Source organism: Bombus pyrosoma, linkage group LG16 (assembly GCF_014825855.1).
Source record: "Bombus pyrosoma isolate SC7728 linkage group LG16, ASM1482585v1, whole genome shotgun sequence".
In the NCBI taxonomy this organism is placed as follows: domain Eukaryota; kingdom Metazoa; phylum Arthropoda; class Insecta; order Hymenoptera; family Apidae; genus Bombus; species Bombus pyrosoma.
In genome coordinates, this window is record NC_057785.1 from 2,926,014 (window position 1) to 2,949,114 (window position 23,101).

At 37.6% G+C, this 23,101-nt stretch overlaps 1 protein-coding gene across 18 annotated transcripts; it reads left to right on the forward strand.

Moving 5' to 3' along the window:
- The first annotated feature begins 26 nt into the window (after positions 1 to 26).
- On the forward strand, positions 27 to 22,749 carry LOC122576315 (calcium-binding mitochondrial carrier protein Aralar1). Of its 18 annotated transcripts, none has more exons than XM_043746445.1 (22): positions 8,065 to 8,206; positions 8,339 to 9,852; positions 9,932 to 10,148; positions 10,308 to 10,389; positions 12,239 to 12,295; positions 12,415 to 12,557; positions 12,662 to 12,777; positions 12,847 to 12,986; positions 13,045 to 13,191; positions 13,264 to 13,405; positions 13,476 to 13,569; positions 14,626 to 14,716; positions 14,840 to 14,915; positions 15,128 to 15,246; positions 15,322 to 15,492; positions 15,590 to 15,730; positions 15,811 to 16,005; positions 16,095 to 16,197; positions 16,378 to 16,398; positions 16,844 to 16,934; positions 17,198 to 17,371; positions 17,435 to 22,749. In XM_043746445.1, exons 4-22 carry the CDS (start codon positions 10,321 to 10,323, stop codon positions 17,442 to 17,444), a joined length of 2,100 nt encoding a protein of 699 aa, XP_043602380.1. In that variant the 5' UTR covers positions 8,065 to 8,206; positions 8,339 to 9,852; positions 9,932 to 10,148; positions 10,308 to 10,320; the 3' UTR covers positions 17,445 to 22,749. The 18 variants fall into 18 exon arrangements, with proteins under 18 accessions (XP_043602389.1, XP_043602388.1, XP_043602387.1 ...); XM_043746444.1 differs by lacking the exon at positions 8,065 to 8,206 and having other exon boundaries at positions 8,365 to 8,498; positions 8,608 to 9,852; XM_043746442.1 differs by lacking the exon at positions 8,065 to 8,206 and having other exon boundaries at positions 8,468 to 9,337; positions 9,681 to 9,852.
- Positions 22,750 to 23,101: the final 352 nt, after the last annotated feature.

Here is a 23,101-nt window from a genome sequence, read left to right on the forward strand (position 1 = left end):
GGCAGCTTCCGTTTCGTCAAGTGTTTTCAAAGAACAGGTGAGCGTTTCGTAGAGTGCGTCGCGACTCTTTGGATAGATTGACGGTGAAGAAGCTCGCTACTGAGTTCCCTCTGGTGTTGTGGCCCGGTGTGTGACTGTGTGTGTGAGAGTGTGTCGTCGAACGTCGATTTGAAAAATTTCAAAGTTGACTTTTATAGAAGCGGGCCTGTATCGTTCTTTAGGTATCTTGAATCTTTTGTCCTCGAGTTTTGCTACAAACTCGTGCGTGCAGGGACCGATCGAGGTAAAAGCTTCCTGCTGGGAATGTTGATGGACTCGCTTCTCGTTCGAGCATCCTGCCAAGAGGTGGGTAAGTTTTGCCGATCTGTTCACCTGGTTACACGGTACGCCGTACCGCGTACGTCGTCTCGACATAACGTTCGCTCGAGGTAGACCGTCTTTTTCAAAATCGAGATGCTTCCTTCCGGCTTTATTCATGCTGTTTGTTGCTTGCACCTCGAACGATTGATTTTCCGGTTATGCCGAATTTAGATCTTTTCACTTTGGATAATCATCACAGATAATTTTTTTATGGTGAATGTGAAAGATAAAAGCTGGAGTATTTATACAGTTTACTGAAATATTCTCCTTTAGGTTGATCCAGTAGAATGATAGATCTTGATATATGTACGAAGTATAGCCTTCTCTATTCTCCTCTCTTAAAAAATACGTCTTATTCTCCTGTTTCATTCTCTTATTTGTTATTAAAATTTGTAATAAAGGACTGTCCAGGAAATGGTAACAATCGGCCAAATCCATATTCATTTCGTGCGATATGTGTCATAGAAATGCGAACTGGTAGTCTAAATATGCATTTAGTATAACCGTACTTATAACAGTATGCACGAACATTATAAAATATAATTAAACTTGTCCGAATCGTCTCACTACGAATGAATCATCCATTCAAGAAATCAAGAGCAGAGATTGATTTTACTCTATTCACTGGTCACTCTGGATGAAACGCGGATGAATACATGTTTTTCGATGAATCATCCGTGATGACCATCCAAAGTGAAAAAGTGTAAATTCGGCTTTAGCTTGATTTTCATCGAGCTCTGCTGTAGAGACGGAAGCGGTACTGGCCGAGTGACATCTGCATCGAGTTGGACGTGTCCACGAATGGCGGTGCGAATATCGATCCTCTGGAGTCTCCGGCCGCGAGGCCGTCTTGTTTTCGAGGTCACCAGGACTTCAGTCGCAATCCTCACTCTCGATCTTGATATCTTCGTCGCAATCCCTCTTCTTTCCCTTTTCACGCACCCTTTTTTCACCAAAGCGTCTATTGTCATTCCCTTTATCATCCCCTCGCCTTCCCTCCTATCTAATGTTACTGGATGATTACTATGATTGTTAACATCCTGTCTTTCATCGTACCGCAGATTGCCCGTAGCGATGAATAGACAACATGTACACCAAAGAATCTGTTTTTTACCATTGATAAAGTCTTTGAACATAATATTGAAATTTCATCAACACTGTAATGAGATTCAACTACCATGATTATGTTGGAGAAGTTTGAAATAAATGTGAAAATACAACGGCTACTACAATATACAATACTTGATACAGTATGTGTTGCGAATTCTCAACTAGGTGACGATCAGTCAGGTTGCAATTGATCGGTTGATATCGTGAACGCTATTAACGTTCAAGATGGAAGTAGATTAAAGATGTCGAATAATGTTATGTTTAGTTGATTACCACACTGTAGTACAACATGGAGAGTATGACGCTCTGGTTGTAAAAGCCGCGTCTGGTCCTTATATGCTAACTCTCCGTCCTAGGGTTGTCTTCCTCACCATTGTTTTCATGAGGTGGAAATTTATTCTTTCCAATCTTGTACTTGTGTACCCTTGTGGGAGCATCTCCTCTGGTGTTGCTGATTGATACCAGATGTTTAGTGTAGAGCTGACCCATTGAGCACTTAGTGCTGGGATTTAAGCAGGAGATGTAAAATTCTATTTACCGACTTGTGGGGCCCGCACATTTAGAGTAACAGAATAACAGTTAGATAACTATGAAACTTTCGCTAGTTTCAAAGTTGTTCTGGAAAGATATTTCACGTATCTCCACACTGCACTGCGGTGGACGATTGTACTCTTTAGATGTTGAAATGACAATCTAAGGTAACTAGGGAATAGTGGAAAGGTAACTAAGCAGTACAGTAACCTTGATGTGTAAGAATTTTGGCGCATAACTTACATAAGTGGTCGAGGAAATCGCTGAAAGTGTCCTATTTCTAGAGATGCAGGAACAAGCGTGGGGAATGCAGACATTCGATCCAAATCGAACGATATATGTACTACTACTTACAATCACTTTGAACGTGATGAGCGCAATAATCCTTCCGTGTTGTACTTTCAAATCTTATTTTCAAGTACCGATTGATATATCCCATGAAATGTTAGCTTTTTGCATCGGAAGCAAAATTTAAATAAATTTCCAAATTTTTATTTTCTACATTATCGATATATACGATATTTCGATTAATCGATATACGTACTTACATATCGATTTATTTTCTTGCATCAAAAATAGAATTTAGATAAATTATATATCTACATATTCGATATTTTTATTGATCGATATACACATGTATCGTACATAGCTGTATCGATTATTGATATGTCTCTGCATCGGGCAATCGATATCCCTCGATCATATTAAACATTGAGAATGCGATTTAGTGTTTAGACGTCGCCATGAATAATTTCTTGAATCCAGAAATTCACGTAATAGCGTTCTTATGAATTTGAATGTCTTTTAATCCATTATCGAAGTATCGAAACAAATTGTCGCAGTCAGGTTCTTCGATTTCGTATAATTTTTCAAATGAAAAAAGCGCTGTATTACGTATTTAGTTCCTCTTACAATAAAACAGAGATATTTTGTTCATAGAAACAGTTCGTGATTCATTATATTTTCATCTTATTCTTTTTTTCCTTCCAATGAATACCATTGGTGACGTTAAAGTGCGTTGAAAACCAGTAGAAACCGGTATCACTTTAACGATCTAACGAATTGTATTTTCAGATTGTGTTAGCAGCGTTTGTTGTTAAGATACAGGAAGGAAATTAATTGCAGATTATCAGACTCGAGAATAAAAAATAAATATTTTGTAACAAATATTTCGGACTATACACGTGACAAACAATTACTAATCTGTTTTACTTGCGTAAATCTTGATAATAACAGTAACAATAATATTGGAAGATTTCTTTTCTTTGTTGCGGTACTTTCTAATCACTCGTTCTTGAGTAACACCGTCTATTATTTAGTATTTGGAAACTGCGTGCGTTGACCGGTTCGTTTATCGAGCTCTCAGCGAGGCTTTTTTATCGTGTCCCGGATTTCACAACGCCCGTGTTTATTGTCTACTTTTATCGCGGAAAAACAAGCTGAAACATGACGAGATATCTTAATATGTAATAATCTAGTTACTAGAGCAGTATGCATTTTTTATCGATTTCTCAAATTTTGTCCATTTTGGTGAATTTCATTTATCTGCCGATTATTTTTATTTTTTAGGATTATCAATAGCTAAAGAAGTTGATTACAAAAGAAGCATAGGTTTACTTCCTGCAGCCACTACAGGAACTTTAAGCTTGAATCTCTAAAAAGTCGGCCAGAGAAGGCTAAACTCGTATTATTTCGCAAGCCATTTAAATCCTGATTCCCTGACCTTCGTCGCCGTTTTTCTATCTAAAAGCAGTTATTACTCGAGCAATTTGTCACTAAATATAAAATATTATTTTGGAAGACGTAAAACGTGCTTATCGATGCATCGATAGTTTTCTTCGGGCTTGATAAAGGTTGGTAAACATCAAAAACGTCACGCACACGACAATTACGATTACTTCAAGGTCGTGTCGACATTGGCGATAAACATTCGAGGTAATCAACTGAAATCGTCTATTTATTTTAATTTATTCGCCACGTATGTAATTTGTACAGCAGATGAGTGATTGCGACTGTTCCTACTGGTGAATCAATTTTATTATCCGTTCCAGGAAAATCTGTCGCGAAGAATACACCGCATTGCCGTAACTGTTTCCTGCGCAAGTCATGATTTTTCTCAAGATAAAATACAACATCCGATCACGACTCGATAATTTCGTAATACCTAAAAATTTCGTATCGACTTGCGATTTCGCTTTGATATAACTTGATAAATAATCATTAGGCTGTCAGCTGATAATCAATTTAGCTGGTAATTATATAATGAGGTTTAATATACTGATAAGAATTATTGTAGCACAATTAATGAAGAGATAAGGAGCGTCTTAGGTTTTTGCAACTTTGGAATTAGGATAGTAGTGTAGCGTTATAGATAAGAAAATACCGAACTAAGTTTTCTGATAATTCGCAGTTTAATATTAACAGTAGTTAGTTGATGAAATGATTTTGTAATTAATATAAAGTTAAAGGTAGTTTCAGACGTTGATTGGAATTTTCATAATTGAGTGGAATGGTTTTTTGGTCTGATGATGGAGTTATGGAGTCAATAGCCTTTGGTGGTTTGCGAAAGCTCGTAGATTTTAGTGGAGCGGTTCGCAGACCGAAAATACTGCGACTCGAGATTTTCAGGCCGTGCTAATTTCGACCATCGTATTTTGCGTGAACAACATTGCGTAAAAACCATGATCATCTAGTCTCGTCTAGTTCTACTTATCTTTTCTTTTCCTCAATTAATTAATTAGATAAAAAAATATCCAATTTTTTAAATCTGTTTTAGTAAATAATCGGCGTGGAACGGTAGCAGCAAATGCTGGATCGGTTCAACGATGTATTTGATCGACGATCTGAGATTTAGAAGTAAAGAGAAGATCGTAATGTAGCGATGAAGATATTTGTACTTTTTATTGGAATGGTAGTTTTGGTCAACAATATATGTTACAAATAATATAGGACGCGTGATTTATATTCGGGGCAGTATAAATATGCGTTCTTACTATCTCCTAGCACAAGATACAGTCTACGTATATTATTACTTTTACGCTGGATACGTGCCTAAAGCCGCCTCTTGATCTTCGATTTCTGCCGTAATTTCACCCTCTACCTTCACCAATTTCTACTGTTATTCTAGAGTATAGTCATCTATAGCGAATAACTGAATAACTATTTAATATCTCCTCTCATTAAGAGTGTTAAAAGAAAATAAAATAACTACAGCATCTATAACGTTAAGTTTGAAATTATATGAGAAGGAAGAAGAGAAAGAAAATTGAAGATAAAAGTAGAACAAGGGAAGCAGGAATCGTTTATATACAATGAATTGTATACTGCTGTCTCGTTAAAAAGGCTCGTCGTTGGCCTGAAAACGCCGTGAAATTTTTCTTCGAAACGTACAGTTTTCTAGTAAAATGGTATGCGTTTCTCTCACGGTTGCGAGATTCATCCTGAGTTCAACGCTGTTCCCTTCGCATTGACCCAATTCCTTTCGCATAACGCGAGGCCTGGATATGGGTATTATTATCCCAGCCACGGCATTATTCTACCGTGAATTCGTTCGATTTACTGACGAACTCGCGTTACCTTTTCAATCCTATCTTCAGACAATTCCCGCTTCTTTTTTTATTTTTTAAAATCGATAGAAGTACGTTTCAGTTTTATATTTTCGGGACGCATCTACGATGCGCTTTGTCTGCAGCTAATTTGTTTGATCCTTTGGTTTGACAAATATTGTTCACCTTTCGAAAGAATTAGACTAATATTTGCAAATAGAATTTTCTCTCGAGTTAACTTTTACAAATATCTTAGAACTGATAATTTCGCAAACGTAGATTTGTAATGTAGATTCTTTTAAAATTGATGATTTTGGAGATGTACTTTTGTAATGTAGATTTTTGAAAAATTTATAGTTTTGGAAATGTAATTTGAAATATAGAAAATTTAGTTTGAAATTAGCAAGTAATATTTTATTTAAAAATGTATTAATATATTAAATTACGTGAACATTTCAGAACTTTTAAGAGGAGATACATGTTCCACAAGAGCATAGTACGTTATGAAGGAGTCTTATAATTTTCGTGCTCAAGATTTAAGTCAGTTGCGCAAAGAATCGACTGGAAATATGATAGAATTGTTGCATCAGCATCATGTAATAAGGAATCATCACGTTTTTAAGACACGCAAGCGCACTGTTCTGGATTAGTTTCAACCGGTTTCTCATGTTGATCATTTCTCTGACTAGATCTTGGTAAGTCCAGGATCCTAGTTTGGCTTGGATGCGCAGATAAATCCAGGTTAACCGCGAGATTTTGCATTCCCTGGCTTCGGACACGTTGGACTCAGTCGCAGAATCAGGTCGACCATGCCAGGAATCCGATTTTGCCGCAGTTTCCTTCGACACGTTTGCAGTCCTTTTACTCATCTTGGTCTTTCCATTGATCTCCTATTAATTATTGATTTTCTAAGTTCTCTAAGTTTAAATTTATTCGCAGAATAAAAAGAAGAAGGTTGATATGGATTAAAAAGTAAAATACATACGTATATACATGCCAAAATATGATAAGAAAAAGGATGTTTGTTTTATTTACATTTCCTCATTTTCATTAATAATTATTAAAAGTAGTCTATTAAAAAAAAAAAAAAAAATGGAATTTATTAAGAATTCATAGAAATTTAAATTTATTCGCAGAAAAAGAGAAGATTATTGGTATGAAGTAACAAGGAAAATTTATATATGTCTAAAAAGGATAAGAAAAAGGATGCAGCCGTCCGTTTGAGATCAGCTGGAAGATAAGTTCAGTATACAAAACTGTGCGATATAATCTGGGCCTTCCTGTAACAGTTTTCCCCGTAAGAGGGTCGGGGACCTCGTGTCCACCTCCCAGCGTGAACCTGCACCAGTTGCGTTGTGAAACTCGTGAGGTCGGCCGTGGGCTCACCGTCAGTCACGCCTGGATCGTTCTCGAGGTAACTTCTCTCTGGAGGCGGCACGATCCACTTATATATATCGCCGTCATGTGATTCAGGACCAAAAGACGTATCGTTCTTTTTTTATCGCGTTTATGTGCATTTAATAAAAATAAGTGACTGATTGAATTCTCAGGTGTCGGACTCTTACTCGTTGAACTAGAAAATTGGATGAGCAAGAGAGAATGTATCAGAAGAACAACGGCGTTTACGAAGAGGTCAGCTGGGATTATTTTAAACCACTTTTACACTGAAATTCGTAATCTCCAAGTCGCTATTAATGGTGCATTATGATTTTTCTAATTATAATTTTGCGAAAAACGGATCGCCGTGAGTGTGAATTGTAAATCGTGATTTGTTGTTTAGTCTAGATATCTGGGATGAAACAGGGAAACGGAGAAGAGATGTGGAAATAGTGATTTTTCTTTCGAGGAAGTGCTAGTGAGGCTCGAAAACCAGTGAAGTAATTTGATTGGAATGCGGTTGATGGTTGAATGCGAGTTTTGTTACATGATACGCGCTGTATGTTGAAGCTATTCCGCTAATAAGTATCTGCTTTGGTGCTAATTGAATCCTAAGGCAGGAAAGAATTGTCAGAGGCGATTTTCCTCTTCGATATCCGATATCTGATATGGAGTATCTTATCGATCATAAGATTAGGAAATCTAGGGACATTAAAATATGTCCCGAGTTTCTAAAAAGAGAATGGGCTTCTTTAAACGATATTAAAAAAATACTTTGAATCTAAGTATAGGGAAGTAAGTCTCGCATAAAATAGGATTTATTAAAAATTAAAATATAGTCAATATTAGGAGCATCATTTACAGGAGGTATGAAACGTGACGTTGAAGTCTACGATTTTAATTTCCGAAGGAAATAACATGTTGAAAGTAGTGTGAACAAATTCCAAGTGAATTGGTCTTCGATTCTCGTGAGAACAAAATTACCAAGGCTAGTATAAAAGCTTGTTTTTCAAGGAAAAGAAGAAACGTCGTTAAAAGATTGTCAGAGGAGAGGTAAATTATTTTGGAAAGGTATCAATGATCAGTGTAACTAAAATTACAAGGTAGCCAGATAGGTAATTGCCAAGAATGACGGTGTAATATCAATTGTTCAAGTCGGTTCATTACGTAAACGTGTAATCTTGTTTTTGTTGAGATTATCCGCAGTCCAATCCATCGGTGGCTCCCGACAGCAGACTGAAATTCCTTAACCGCATTAGATGCCTTCCAAGTTAGGTATATATGTACGTGCCTATTCCGATCCAATACGAGATCTTTGACTCGTACACATTCTCATCGGATTGTCTGGCGTCGCTTTTGTACCAGCTCTTACCGTCTCGAGGCACACCTGTTGCTTCTTTTCCTTTTTTTCCAAGACCTTTTCGACTGTTCCGAGGGATCTGGCCGATTAGACGGGAAATGAGGATGGCCCGTGAAGAGGAATTACTGGAATTAGTATTGGAAGCCTCCTAGACTGCTGCGATCAAACGTACCCACCGTTTGCTTTCATATCTGAAAAAGGGAACAAAAAGAAAGGTTCAACCGCGTGATGTAACTGATAACGAGAAGAGTACTTAAGTGATTCAGTGTTACGAGTATTGTGATACGCGCAATCAGATAATACAGTTTTCTTGGTACTGTTAAGGCATGCGAGTGACCCTGACTTCAACACGGAGTGGAAATGGCAGGCCTTGACATTACGAATTTAAATTCTTCGAAATGTTCAGTTCATGGGAATAATTGTCTGTCAAATTTGACGTTCATTATTGGTATAAGGAAGTTGGGAAAGATGATGTGATGTATGTTAGTCACGATTCACTGTAATATACGTAGGACTAACATAACGGTCGAGTGGCCTTGGTCCTAACTATACAAAATTTTCCACGTCATAGGATAAGAAATTAACTTTCTTAAAACGCTGTCAGCATTCCTTCCGATCATTCTTTTTAATTACTGCTATTTTTAGTTAAGTGTTTGCGTATTTTAGGCTCGACTATAGACCGCAGAAGACACGATGGCAATAAATCGCGCCATTTTGAATCATGTCGCAAGCCAGCGGAGGTAAAATGATTCCCATTAAACTCGACCATGGCTCTAATCAGAGTTCTGTGCACTGATAGAATCTCAGTTCCACCAAGGAAACTTATATTTTCCCTGAAACGAACACATACTCAACGGCGATGAATGTATCTATACAGGTCGTTGTAAATCACGTGTTGAACATGGCAGGAAATCCTCCGGGCGTCACTCTTCTATTATCTATTGATTGCACAGATCTTTTGCGGAAGAAGGTTGCCTCTGATTCACTTTTTAATACTTTGACGTCGGTGTACTGCCGCATGCATATAGTTTCACCTCCCGCGCAATTTTGCAAGGTAAATATGTAAATGAAAGATACGGCAACGCTTGAAAAAATGAAAAATATCGTTTCCGGTTTGCCGCCGGTAGTGCTTGAAAAAGGCAAGACATCGATTCAGGTCTCCCAACGTCAATATGTTGATTAAGCCACGTAAATGGTACATATATGTATAATATCAGGAAAAAGAATTAGAGTTTTTTTCGGATACAAGGAAGTTATCGATATAAAGGGTCTTAATAGAGTTTTCAAGAATAAAATTAGCTCAAATTGATGTACAATTTAAATTATTAGCAATTATTATCAATTAAAAGCTATGTGCTGTATATATTATTTAGATGTTCATTTGGCGTTCACCTTAGGTGTCTGATATACGTTGTATGAGTGTGAAAAAATAGTTAATTAATGGTTTCATTAACGTACGTCGATAAACGACACGTGCATCTGCGTTGGGAACCAGTTTACGGGATTATGTAACACGTGGCGTTGCAAAATGGAAGCAACTGATCCGTTGGTTAGCCAAGGCACGCGCTCGTGAGTACACAAAAATACCTGCTCTTGACAATGATCGAGATCACTAGTGGCGTTTAACAGATCTGCTTTCCATTCAAAGAAACAAAGGAAATTGCGAGAAAAAAAGATAGCAGAGAAATTAGAAGCTGGAGAAACGGGAATTCTTGCTGAAATATGAGGACTACACGAAGAGAAAATAAAAAAAAAGCGTCAGGAGAAGAGATGAGAAATGGACGTGTGCAGTTGGAGGAAGCAAAAAAGAGTTGGAATGAGATTGAGGACATGTAGACAGTATAAAAAGACCAGGAAGCTTCCATGTAAGTTAAGATGCCAGTAATGGCTTCGACCCACTTGCGATCATCTTCAATGTTCAAAACATTTCCATGGTATTTGAACAAGTAGGAGATTATTCAGTTAAAAATATCTCACGCTTCGATATCTGAGTAAACAATTGTACAATTTACATGGATTTCTAGGATCCTTTAAGGAATGTTATCTGCCGAAGAAGTTAGGAGAAGCGAAGAGATAACACGCTATCGCCGAAACCAGAAGAAAAAGGCAATGGTCTTTCAGATAGCCACGGTGGAGGGAGTCGTAGCAACGTTCTCTTTTCGTACAGCAAGGCTGAATCAGTCTCATCGTGACTTCCGCGCGCGAAGCACGCACTTTTCAATCATTGCCATCCTTTCATCGCAACGCACATATGCGTTACACACGTATTGTTCCTCAGAAGCACCTGCTGATCATTTTTTGTGCCATTTTCAACGTCAGCATGCTGATTTCAAAGAACAGTTAACGTTGTTGGCGTGAAGAGATATTGTACGCGGCTGTCCCACTTTTATTGGACCCTTTTTACTTACGGAATCAAAGAAAGAAGAACCCAGAGATATATAATGTGGGGAATGCAGGTGTGTCTTCTCTGGTGTTATGTTCACGTGGGAGTGTCGGAAGAGACGCCAGATCCTTCAGGTTTCCTTGTCTTCATCTTCTGTTATCTTATAGATCACAATAGACACGTATCGTATCTTATATTATCCACCTCATACATGATGAATATGCGACCTTTCGACCTCTGTGTTATCTGTTTTGCAAAATTGACCAAGAACGTTCACCGAGTAAATAATCTGCGAAATATTGTATTTGAAGGATGGGTGGATTATTTTTGGAAACCATTCATATTTCCTTGATAGAACGACAGAGTTGTCTTCACAACGCTGGCGCACTGGCTGACTGGGTCATATCATTGCATTATTTTCTGCGTCAAGTTCTCGAACGTGGCGCGACCGTGAAAAATGTAATAGAGGCAGCCTGCTACTCACGCGACTAGTACGTGACACGCCTTTTGCATACATTAATGTCAGAAAGGTTCGATCGTCTTAACGTGCTTTTCTCTGGTTGTATTATGTTTGTTGTCTTCTTTCGAACTTTCATAAATGGAAGTTACGGTATGTAGGTTAGTTATTTGATAGAAGAGCGAGTGTCGCAATTAGTAGCGGGATTCTCTGATAATTGGATGTACGAGCACATGTAGTTTCTGTTTCAAGGTTGTTATTCGGTAGAGTATGCAAATGCAAAAATCTGTGTAAATTTAATTTCCTGTTCAGTCCATGATTCGCTCTCGGAAGTTCGCTTTACACACTTTCTGTGTTCCCTCTTTGGTTTTCGGATTTTCGGGCACCGTTTACTTACTTACTTACGGTGACGCAAACATCATGTGGTACTCGATAGAATTATTAAATGACAGAGGCAACCGACATCTTGATCCCTTTTTAGACTGGCGTTTTTAAGTTCAGTCTCACCTTTGAACTTTGAACTATACGACTCAGTGGCTGTTGTAATGTCAAACGTACATTAATGTAACGTTAGTCATATTATTAATGGAATCAGCTGTGTTTATATTTTGTTATGCTATGGTAGCGCCACTGGTTCTTCTTGACTTTATATGTGGAATTTCATAAATCGCAGTACATTCTGTGTTTTTGATTCATTATTATATATGTATACTATTTGCGATTTGCGTAATTGTACGTGCAACTTAATGCAAATGCTTTTTGTATTATGCGACGGTAAATTCTGTCGCTGATAACCCATGGTTCATAGATATTATTTGCCTTCACTTCGAGATAGTGCCATTATGTTGTTTGTTAATGCGCTAGCGTGCTAGCGTGTAGTACAAGCGATAATCAAGCTCGTAAAGTTTGTAATAACTAGTGGTTATTGCTGAATTCCGAACTTCTAACGTAATGTCTCAATCTTCGCTGTCATTCTTCCTTCGAATTGATAATGTCGATAGTCGACGTCACTCGTGGAACACTTCAATTCTATCGTTAGTTAATCTTAAGGCAATCTTTTGTCCCAAATTATTTTCCTCTTTCAAAAGATTATTAATCTTATATGTAATTTCTAGGGTTCCGGATATTTAAAGCGTGCAAATACTGAACGCCTCCATGAAATATTTAATCAGGTAAACGATCCAATTTTAATTGGTTCTCTTATAATAATTAAGGTTTAATGATTATATCGCCATTATACATAATGATTATGTTATATCGAATGAAAATAAAAAGTAAACGAAAATTGTAGTACGCTTCACAAGAGAAGAATGGCGAGTGGTTCATGACCCCGTCTGACTTTGTCCGGAGTTACCTTGGACTCTATACCAATCCAGATTACAACCCTGACTCCGTCAATCTGCTCGCTGGTATCGTCGATACCAGTAAAGATGGGTTTGTATTAAATCTTTATCCTTTTCTATGTTCACGAAAAATTAAATTTTATAAAATATTTCCTAAATGAAATCCTAGACATAAAAATGTATCTTTTTCTACAGGCTCATATCGTTTGCTGAATTCCAAGCGTTCGAAGGGCTTCTTTGTGTGCCAGATGCCCTGTACAAGACAGCCTTCCAGCTGTTCGATACTAATGGAAATGGAATGGTTGCATTTGGTACGTAGAATCTCCTTCTAAATTCTCGATTAATTAACAACGAGTTTCTAACTCGTATTTGCTCTCCAGATGAGTTCGCTGAGGTGATGAAGAAAACTGAACTCCATCGGCGGATGCCTTTCAACATGGACAGCAGTTTCATTAAACTTTATTTCGGAAAGGATAAGCAGCGACTGATCAGCTACGCGGAGTTCAGTCAATTCTTGCACGTAAGTTCTTGATAGGGAAACTTTCAGTTTCTGAAGCGTTAAGATATTCTATTTTTAGGATTTTCATGAAGAATACGCGGTGGAGGCATTCAAGAAATTCGACAAGGATGGTCAGGGTTTTATTTCAGCGCTAGACTTTCAGGATATCATGCTGAGTATCAAAAGTCATTTGCTGACTAAGGATGTAAGGGATAACTTAGTTGCCGTGAGTAATCGATCTAGAGTGTTCCTTTATCGATGTATAAAGGAATGGTTAATTGATTTACGATAATTATAGGCGGCCAGCACCGGGCAGGGCGGACGGAAGGTCAGCTTCCCATATTTCATGGCGTTCAATTCCCTCTTGCACAATATGGAACTCATTAAACGTATTTACCTTAACGCGACGAACGGCCATAGATTCGAAGAAGTTACTAAAGGTATTTACTTCTTATTCCTAGTAAACGTGGGAAAGTAAAGGGAATGTAACAAAATGGTCAATTGTTTCAGAGAGGTTCCTTTATTCCGCACAAATGATGTCGCAGATCACGCCACTGGAGGTGGATATTCTTTTTCAACTATGCGACCTGCTACATCAAACTGGGTGAGTATCTCCAATCCTGAGAGCGAGCCATCCTCCTTGGCATCGATAGATCATAGAAAGGTCACGTGGAACGAGTAAAACGTGCGATTACGATTTTTCCACGCTGGCCTGGTCAACGAGAAGCAATATGTGAATCATTATAGAATTAAGATGCTATCGTTGCACCAGCAAGCAAACATCGTCATCATCCAAAAAATGTCGAGTGTCTCTTGGCAAAGGAAGGATGGAGATTATCCCTGCTGAAACAATCATTTTTAAAAACCGCCTTCTATGCCTACCAAATAAGAAACTAAAAGCTTTCCACATAATAATTTCCGATCTTTTGTGAACGCCAATTAAAGTTCCCATGATTGAATACATTTGTTTACGTGTTTACGCTGCCTGGATCAGATCTACGGAAGATGACGAGGCAGATTCGCGGCTTGGGTGCGTCTTTGTATTACAAGAATAATCACGTGCTATAAATTCGTTCTAACGCATAAACGCTGGCCTCGCGCGAAAGTAACGGGAATTCCTCTATGATACGGAAACAATGAATTTAGAAAAATTAGTTGATGATTTTCACCATTTTTAGCTAAATTTGTAATGCACGCTCTTTTCTAAATTCCAGGTTTGCTGTTTCTTAGAGTGACAATTCCCATTTCTTTTGCCAATGTATTTGTATGTACATAAATCGATAATATACACATTGTCTTCACCTACTTTCTTTAGCATTTATCTTAGGACGATGGTATTTGTAAACGTTTGCACATCGTGGGCACTAACGATATTCCATTTTATCTGATGCTATGACAGACTTAAGGATATGTTTAAGGAACTCTCTTGTATTGACAGGATCTTCATTTTTAGTATCGCTCGAAGCAGTGCCATCGACGTCCTTACTATAACGACCATCCTAGAAATACCTTGTTCTTTTATATTTCTTTTCTTTTTTTAATATTTAAATTGGAAACGATCTCTTTCTTCCTTTCCCCCAAGTTTTTGTTTCCTTAAACTGCTTTATCTTCGCCATGGTTACGGATCTACATATTGAGCACGCATTTTCTCGAATTTCAGGAAAATAATGTACAGTGATCTCGTGGCTATTACTCCTGAGCAGTATTTCAAGCAGATCACAAAACGCTTAGCTGAGATCAAAGCGGTGTCGGTAAGTGTGGTGACAGAAGAATACTCAAGCCAATCAGCTGATACCAGAATTACCGTTGAAAGCAATCTATGTTACTGAAATCACGTTAGTTTCGTTGTTCAATAGTCAGTGTTCTTGTTTCAGAGCCCTGAAGACCGCGGCGTGATAGTGCAGATACTCGAGAGCGGATATCGCTTTGTTTTGGGATCCATAGGAGGAGGTAAGTCCGCCAGTTCCCATCATTTGTTACTTTTCTTGCAGCCACGGAGGTTTTTGGGATACCAGATTTACTAGTTCTCTTAATATTTTGCTAATGAATACGAAGTATTTGGGAAATTGCTTTTTTAAACTTGGAACGTCAACTCTATCGGGAGTGGAATTAAGCAATGGTATTGCAAGTAAAAAAGACTAGATGGAGAATATTTTCTTTAGCTGTCGGCGCTACAGCCGTCTACCCCATCGATTTGGTGAAGACGAGGATGCAGAACCAGAGGACCGGCTCATTGGTTGGGGAGCTGATGTACCGAAACAGCTTTGACTGCCTGCAAAAGGTTGGAATCGAAAAGTCTCGCCACGATACACTGCCTACATTGTTAATTATGAAGTTGGTATCCTGCGTTTGACAGGTGATCCGACACGAGGGCTTCTTCGGCCTTTATCGAGGTTTGGTACCACAGCTAATGGGCGTAGCGCCAGAAAAGGCCATCAAGTTGACCGTCAACGATTTCGTCAGAGATAAGTTCATGGATAAAAACAGCAATTTGCCCCTTTTCGGGGAAGTTATAGCCGGGGCCTGTGTAAGTGATCCATGAACATCCCTTGACCTTTCACTCCTACGGTAGACGATAAATCCCCATGATACTAATTTATCGAGAATTTTTGTTTGTTCTCTAGGCTGGAGGATCTCAAGTAATATTTACGAATCCGTTGGAAATTGTCAAGATTCGGCTGCAAGTGGCTGGTGAGATAGCAGGAGGAACTAAAGTTAGAGCTTGGACTGTCGTCAAAGAGTTAGGCCTCTTCGGCTTGTATAAAGTGAGTATACAACAAGTATAATCCAATTGGAGCGAGTATTTGATATGACGAGAAAATTGGAGAAACTCTTAATATTTCAGGGTGCAAAAGCTTGTTTCTTAAGGGATATCCCCTTTAGTGCAATTTACTTCCCGTCGTACGCCCATACAAAGGCACGATTAGCCGATGAAGGAGGTTACAATACTCCACTGTCGCTACTAGTATCTGGTGCGATTGCTGGTGTTCCTGCAGCAGCGCTGGTCACTCCTGCAGACGTGATAAAGACCAGATTACAAGTATATTTTCTATATTAAACATTTCTTGTTCTTTTATTCTTGAAAGAAAGAGAGAAGAAAAAAGATTGCAATATTAATTTGATTTTTAGGTTGTGGCTAGACGAGGTCAAACAACGTACAGTGGAGTGCTCGATTGTGCAAAGAAAATTTACAAGGAAGAAGGTCCGAGAGCGTTCTGGAAAGGAGCCACAGGTATCAAGTTCTATTTTGAAGTTACATTAGGGTCGGGAGAAAATTCGTAGCAATAGCGAGACGTGACATTTATTTTAAGTTCTACATTGAGAAAGTTAGTAATACATCTTTTATTTGGTCGATTGCATGCGCGGGCGTCGGCCCTGCTGCATCATTCGACTATTCTTTTTCCCCCAATATGACCTGGCGTCTTACTTCTAAGTGAGTACTTCTTTTTCTCTCTGCCTGCCAGTTATCGTGACTTTTTTTCAATTTCCCAACCAACCACCACTTTCTTGTTACTTTTGTTTAGCCACATTCTTGTCTTAACTTATCTTTTACTAGGTCTATTGTTTTGTATGCAGAGTGGTCATCAAAAAGCATTGCATTCTCACGGTTTATCCTCATGTAACGTAATTTTTTATTTCATTCTTATCCACTATCTGTTGATTTATGAAACTAATCACGTTGTCAATTTAGTCCTAGGAAGGAAATTTTTCGAATATTTTGAATGTTGAATCTGAAGATGTGTCCATTCATAAAAGGTCATAACATTCATGTTCATATTTGGGATTCAAATCTTTATTCAGACAAAGAGTATGAACCAGTGTGTGGAAATGTATCACGAAGCAAGCGATGGTATTCAATTTATCCTTTCATTTTACAGCACGAGTCTTCAGATCATCTCCTCAGTTTGGCGTTACCCTTTTCACCTACGAGCTTTTGCAAAGGCTCTTCGTAGTTGATTTTGGAGGATCGTAAGTGCATTTATGATTATACTTTTATTTTATTTGCGTATCGGCACGCTTCTTCCCGTGTCCATTAATTTTTATTTACTTTCAATATCCATTTTGTTTAAAGGAACTCCTTATTTTTTTGATAAGTACGTTTTCCTGAATTCAAAATTCTGTTTCTGTTCGCGTAACCAGTTTGATAGCTTCAACTTCCCGTGAATCCAAGCAGATACTAACCAGAAATTCGTCATTTTTTTTCTTAATATAGTGTAAAATAATGTTTTCAGTCGACCTACAGGATCGGAGCAAAAGGTGCCTGCAACGGGGATGGCAGACGAAATTCGATCGACGAATCCGGATCACATAGGAGGCTACCAGATTGCCTTGCCGATCTTCACTGGAATCGAGACGAAATTTGGTCTTTGTCTACCCAGGTTCCAAGCAACAACTAGCATCAGAAAGTAACGTCGCCAACCTGCTTCAGCTAGATGAATATGTTTGTAGCGAACCCCTCATCATTACAGAATTCCGTAATCATGTCGTTCAAAACTCAGACTCTCTGAGAAGAATAAGTGAAATGAGCTCCACAGAATCACGAACTGGATAAAACGGGAACCCGTCGTCGATCGACCTAGCAAATTGCGCTTTTAAGCTGAACCTGGAAGGGAAGGAACACCATAAGACAGATAATCCTTAGGATCAACGGCAGAATGACGCAGGATATTATATAGGAGATAGACCAAGAAGGAAGACATGAAGAAGAGAGATATTCTTTCAAATTGATACTTGTACTACACACATGAGAGTAAAGGAAAGGTGTTATAAATGTGGTGGAGGCTATCGGAGATTCCTTAAGTCTAGTTCGGTTAACGTGTATTTGGAATTGATCATGAAAGAGCAGCGTCAACGCGCACAATCTCCTCGGTGATAGCCTATTTATCGAAACCATGATAACAGAGAACCATGGAAAAAGTCACACACAGGGTTTAGACAAGTTAAACACAGACGGTTTAGCCTAAGACATTGTTAAGATGAGTACAGTCTCTTTACGCTTATGTCATGCAAGCGTGAAGTTCGAATGGATTAGCGATGCGAAGAAGCAGAGGAAGTTATCTTCTTTATATACTTTCTTTTATCTATAATCTCGTAATCCTCACATTTCCACCCTTTGCACTCTACTTTAAATAGCGAATAAGAATTTCCTTAAACAATATGTGGCAATAACACTCCTCTTTTTCGATATCGCTTTGCTTCAGTGAGATTTCTTGAGATGAAAACGAAGGAACTGATAGTTTATTCATGGAAATTGTGCGAAAGGTGAAATTAGGCGTGTTAATATGTTCAGTCCAGTCTTTTCAGCGAGAGAGAACCGGTTCGCGCTTCAAACCTTGCTTTACGCCGCCATGACCGCTATATTACTTTTTCTACTTTTTATATGTGGATCGAAGACATACTTGTTCGTACACGGTCCCGTGTGTTGAAAAATTTACACTATTTTTGTAGAGTTCTATTCGATTGTAGCGGAAGTAGAGGCTCCACGAGAGGGTTTCCGTTTCTCTAAGGACACCTACAGGTTTCAAAATCGCCTTACCGTTTCTCTCCACCTCATAGAATCGCTTTTAGAGCTTTTTACAAAGCCCCAGGAGGGCTGCACGACTTATTGATCTCTACTTTATCGAACGGCTGTAGAATCCGCCATGTTGTTCGCCTGTTTTCTACTCTTCTTCTAGTCGCAACTGCCATTCGTTTTATTTCTTTTTCAAGTATACGATAAAACAATAGTATATAATAGTTTCGTTTGGGTCGATAATTGTAATTTCGATGAAGTTCCGATCTAATAATATGTAACCTTTCGTTCGTTCTATCGCACAGCGAGATCAGAAGAGGCTACGCCCTTACACGTTTCTTCCTTTTTACCGGAAGCTAGTGAAAAATGTTCTGTATTGCACGAGATTCTAACGCTGTAAAGGATCACGTCCTATTTTGTCCTGCCTCAGAAAATATTCTGACCGGAGACCAGAGTCTCGTATGATACTAGAGAACATCCTGGAATATGTTTCTTTTTGTAAACGTTCTCATTCGCTTTGTGAAACAATTCGGCGCAGCCTCCACGCGTTCAGTGTATTACCTATCAAAGATAATCGAGTTCTACTTGTAAGTAAGGATTTATCAAGAGCTCGAGGAGTGTTTTAAAACGATAAAAGGAGGACTGGATCCTCCGTCCATAGTTTCTTTCGCGGGCCTCGAGCTATTTTATATCTCACGCGTGAATCGAGGAAACTATATGTGAATTACTTAGTTGGTCGTCCGAAATATTCGAAGGGCGTAATGTTCCAATATCTTAATAACTCCGATAAATAAAAAACATTTGCTTCAATTCTTTTATGCAAATAATAATGTATAAAAATTTCTTGTTTTTTTTTTTTCTTATCGTGATTATGTCTTTGATAATTTTGGACGATCAGGTTGACCAATATCGCGTTGGTTTTTCGTCGAGAGGTCTCAAAGACCGTGAAACGCTCCCTCCCGCAGTTCGATATTGTATACTATTTAACGATACACGTCGGCTCGTACTTGCTGTAGAGAAAATTAGGTCGCTTGGGACGAGCTTTCGACGCTTTCGATCCAACATTCCGAGGTATGTAGGCACAGATTCGTGAAAGTAATATTTGTACCATGCTTCAAAGTCGCCTGACCTTTTATATCATCGTGATATTCTTAAAATTAATATCTAGACATTATTTTCCATCATTTTGTTGAAAGAATAAATACAGTAGAACTCTATTTATCTGAAATTGCCAGGGGAAAAACAGTTTATATAATTGAAGTGCATACAGTAAGAGTTAATCAATCTTCTGTATTCTCTATAATTTTCGTTCACATAATAGGGGCTTACATTCAGAGTGAATTCAAATAGTAAAAGTGCAGTTGATTGTGTATTAATTAAAATTTCATTTCAATAAATGAAGTGTAGATAAATGGAGTTCTACAGTGCTTTAAAATATTTTAGTTTATGTAAATTCGTCATTTGTCACTTTTTGAGATTAGTTTGTGATCAGAGCTGATTCAGGCGATTTTGTAGAGTTATCGAGGATCGTTGTATCAATCAATTTCAGCGAAATGCGACTTACTAGTAATTTTCACTACCGGCTATTGCGTATTCCTCTTTATGTGCATGTTGAAATCTCTTTGGTCGAAATCTCGGGCCATCCCCTACAAAAGCGAAGGGGAAGGAAGAGTTTGTTGTCAGACCTCGATATAATACTTGAGTCGATTTTTTTATATGGCAGAGTTTTTCCAAACTCTTTCTACAAAATTATTTGTTTTCTGTAAGAGGGACAGAGAACAGCTGTACAAATTTATGGAAAATAGCAAACATTTCGTGAAGTACATATGTTTACTTTCCCGGTGTAATTTTATGGCAAACTTGGTCTTCCTTTAAAGCGGCAACTTGTAAATTAAGTTCTGGAGTTTAAAATTAGCGTAGATATATCTCAAATACTGAACCTATATTTGTGTAAGATTAGATAATCTTAATTACTATATTTAACATAGTATTGACCAAACTAGACTCCAGAACTTAGACAGCTTTGATCATTCTGAAAGTGATAAACGGCGTCCATCTTTGAAACAAACTTTTTGAGGGTGTCCCGAATGAAGTTATAATTGTTAAAAACGTCAAAGTATTATCTTGTGAGCTGACATATTGTCAATATGTATCAGGTTCAAATGATTGATATATTTTAATAACTGAACGAAGCAACAGGAAATCATGGGATAGAGGGAGAAGAGACACGTGCTGTGCTCTAGGCTAGAAAGATGTATTTTCTTTGTCTGTCGTAATGTATAGTGATCAATGAAATTACGTGCAAACAGAAGAACGAAGTTGATCATGTACATAAAAGATGGCAAGAATGAGTACAGAGATATCTATCGTTTGGGGCAACTGAAATGCGGAAGTGAATCGCTTTCTGGCCCGAAATATCAACTCAAATATCCTGATCATAGTTCGATGTATATACATATGTTGCATATGTAATATATTTTGCCGATATGCATACGTGTCGTGCATATGACATGTACAATTTACAAATACGAATACTGGAATACATTCAATTACGTTCGACTCGATTAATCTGTAGTTGATAAAAAAGTGTGCGGTCGGTAAAAATTGTAAAATCGATAACAGGCTTCGTTGATAATTGGTCGACGATTAATAATCGATTGTTTACAGATGAAAACTTAGAGAATCAACTATCTAAACGTTCTAAGTGCCAAATGAGTATTTTTAAAGCTAAACTTACTCTTTTTTTGGCAGTTCGATTTTTCTTTGCAAATGATTTTATTTGTTTTGTAATTCGAGTCGAAATGATTGGTTGTAGGAAAGTATTCGCAGATGTTCGAGAGCATACAAAATAATAAAAGTTCAGGAATCCGTCGTATGCATTCGCAGCTCAATACACTTTGGTTTTTATACCGCCACATCGTCGAAACGATTTTTCTCGATATTTCTGCACTAATCTCTAATCATCGTTCTTAGTAAGATTTATCTCTTTATTATCGCCGTCGTCACAATTTTTAATGTTGCTACGAATATTTGTCGGGTTTAATGGAAGGACAGAAGATATTCGCCGTCTCACATACATACATATATATACATACACAGAGATACGCAGCGGACGCGATTATCAAGCTTGTGCTAAAGGGGAGAAAAGAACAGGAAGAATCAGATACGCAGCTCGAAGGAATTGAACAATTTCTACTTTCCATAAAGCTAGCGTCTTAAACAAGCCAATCAAGTGCTTCATTTTTTGTTCTTATTTTATTTTTCATATCACATTGCTTCATGAAAAATCTGTTATTTCATTTTAGATATTGAATCGAAGGTTTCTCCAAACGGCCTAAAACGCAAAAACTGTTTGCTTTTGTTCACAGAGCGTTTCTGAAGAACACCTGTTCTTTGTTTTTGCCGGTAACGTTCACGTTCTGTTCTAACAGAGATCGAAATGTGAAATGATGCCGGCAAGAGGTATTAGGCGGTCCCACGATTACTAAAATAACGAATGTAAATCAACGATTCTCGCTATGGATATCAATGATAGTTTAAAAATTTTAAGAAAGAAAAGAGGAGATTTGATATATATTGGAATTTCGATCTCTGTTCACAGGCTTCGATGTTTCGCCTGTTACGACCACTCGTTAGCGGGAGACCTAACAACACAGACAAAATAGTTACGTGATTGCACAAAAGATATTATATCAGAGGGGAACTAAATAAGCGAATTAGGATTAAAGGAACTAATTAAATTGAAAAAACCCAAAAGATTATTATGTATACTATTCAAGTGAAACAAACACAAGTAATTAAGCTCGCTTCCATGATCGACCATCTCATATCCCAATCGTATAATGATAAAGGAAAAAGAAAAAGAAAATAAGAAAAAAAAATGATATAAGAGATAATTTAACGAAACGATTATTATACGATGATGTAACTATTAAATATTATACATTAGGTCTTTCTTGCCCCCGTTGACGTAAATCGAATCGACGTACTACTGATCTGTGATCATTGTCAGATTCTTGACGGTAAACCGGAAGGCCGATTAGTTAGACGATTTTCAATTCAATTCTTACGAACTATTCTCAGTCGTAATATCTTTGATAACTTAGTTTTACCTCATTGCAAATTGTAAAGATTATATATATATATATACATACAATTGTAAATCAAAAAAAAGCAGGAAAAAAAAAGAAGGAAAGAAAATACCTAATTGTGAATAACATCTAAGCTGTTGTGCATATATTTTAAAATCAGAATAAATATTATTTAAAAGACGCTCGTTCAGTGATCCAATTCACTCATAAGTAGACTACGGAGTTTTATGCGTTTATGAGAAATTTAAAACAACAAATTCGCATAGAATGCGTGTAGTATGCAAAAACATATCAAATAGTGAAAGTACAGTATTCTCTGTTCTATAATATTTAATAGGCAAAACAATGCTCTATTCAGATTTCAGTTCATTAATTATGTTTATAAAAATATGTATTTTTCATAAATGTCCGCAGACTACTCATCAGTTTTGGAATCACGACAATAAAAATACGAACAATTACGTCTCGTAATATTTCATAAAACGAATTACAGACTTTTACATTTAAATAAGGTAATTTAAGTAAGGTAAGTG

Excerpts from the sequence above, each read along its gene's own strand:
- LOC122576315 (XM_043746445.1), top strand. The coding sequence starts at position 10,321 with ATGTTATCTGCCGAAGAAGTTAGGAGAAGCGAAGAGATAACACGCTAT. Across the intron at positions 15,731-15,810 it reads GCCTCTTCGGCTTGTATAAA|GGTGCAAAAGCTTGTTTCTT; the intron begins GTGAGTATACAA and ends TTAATATTTCAG. Across the intron at positions 16,935-17,197 it reads GTAGTTGATTTTGGAGGATC|TCGACCTACAGGATCGGAGC; the intron begins GTAAGTGCATTT and ends TAATGTTTTCAG.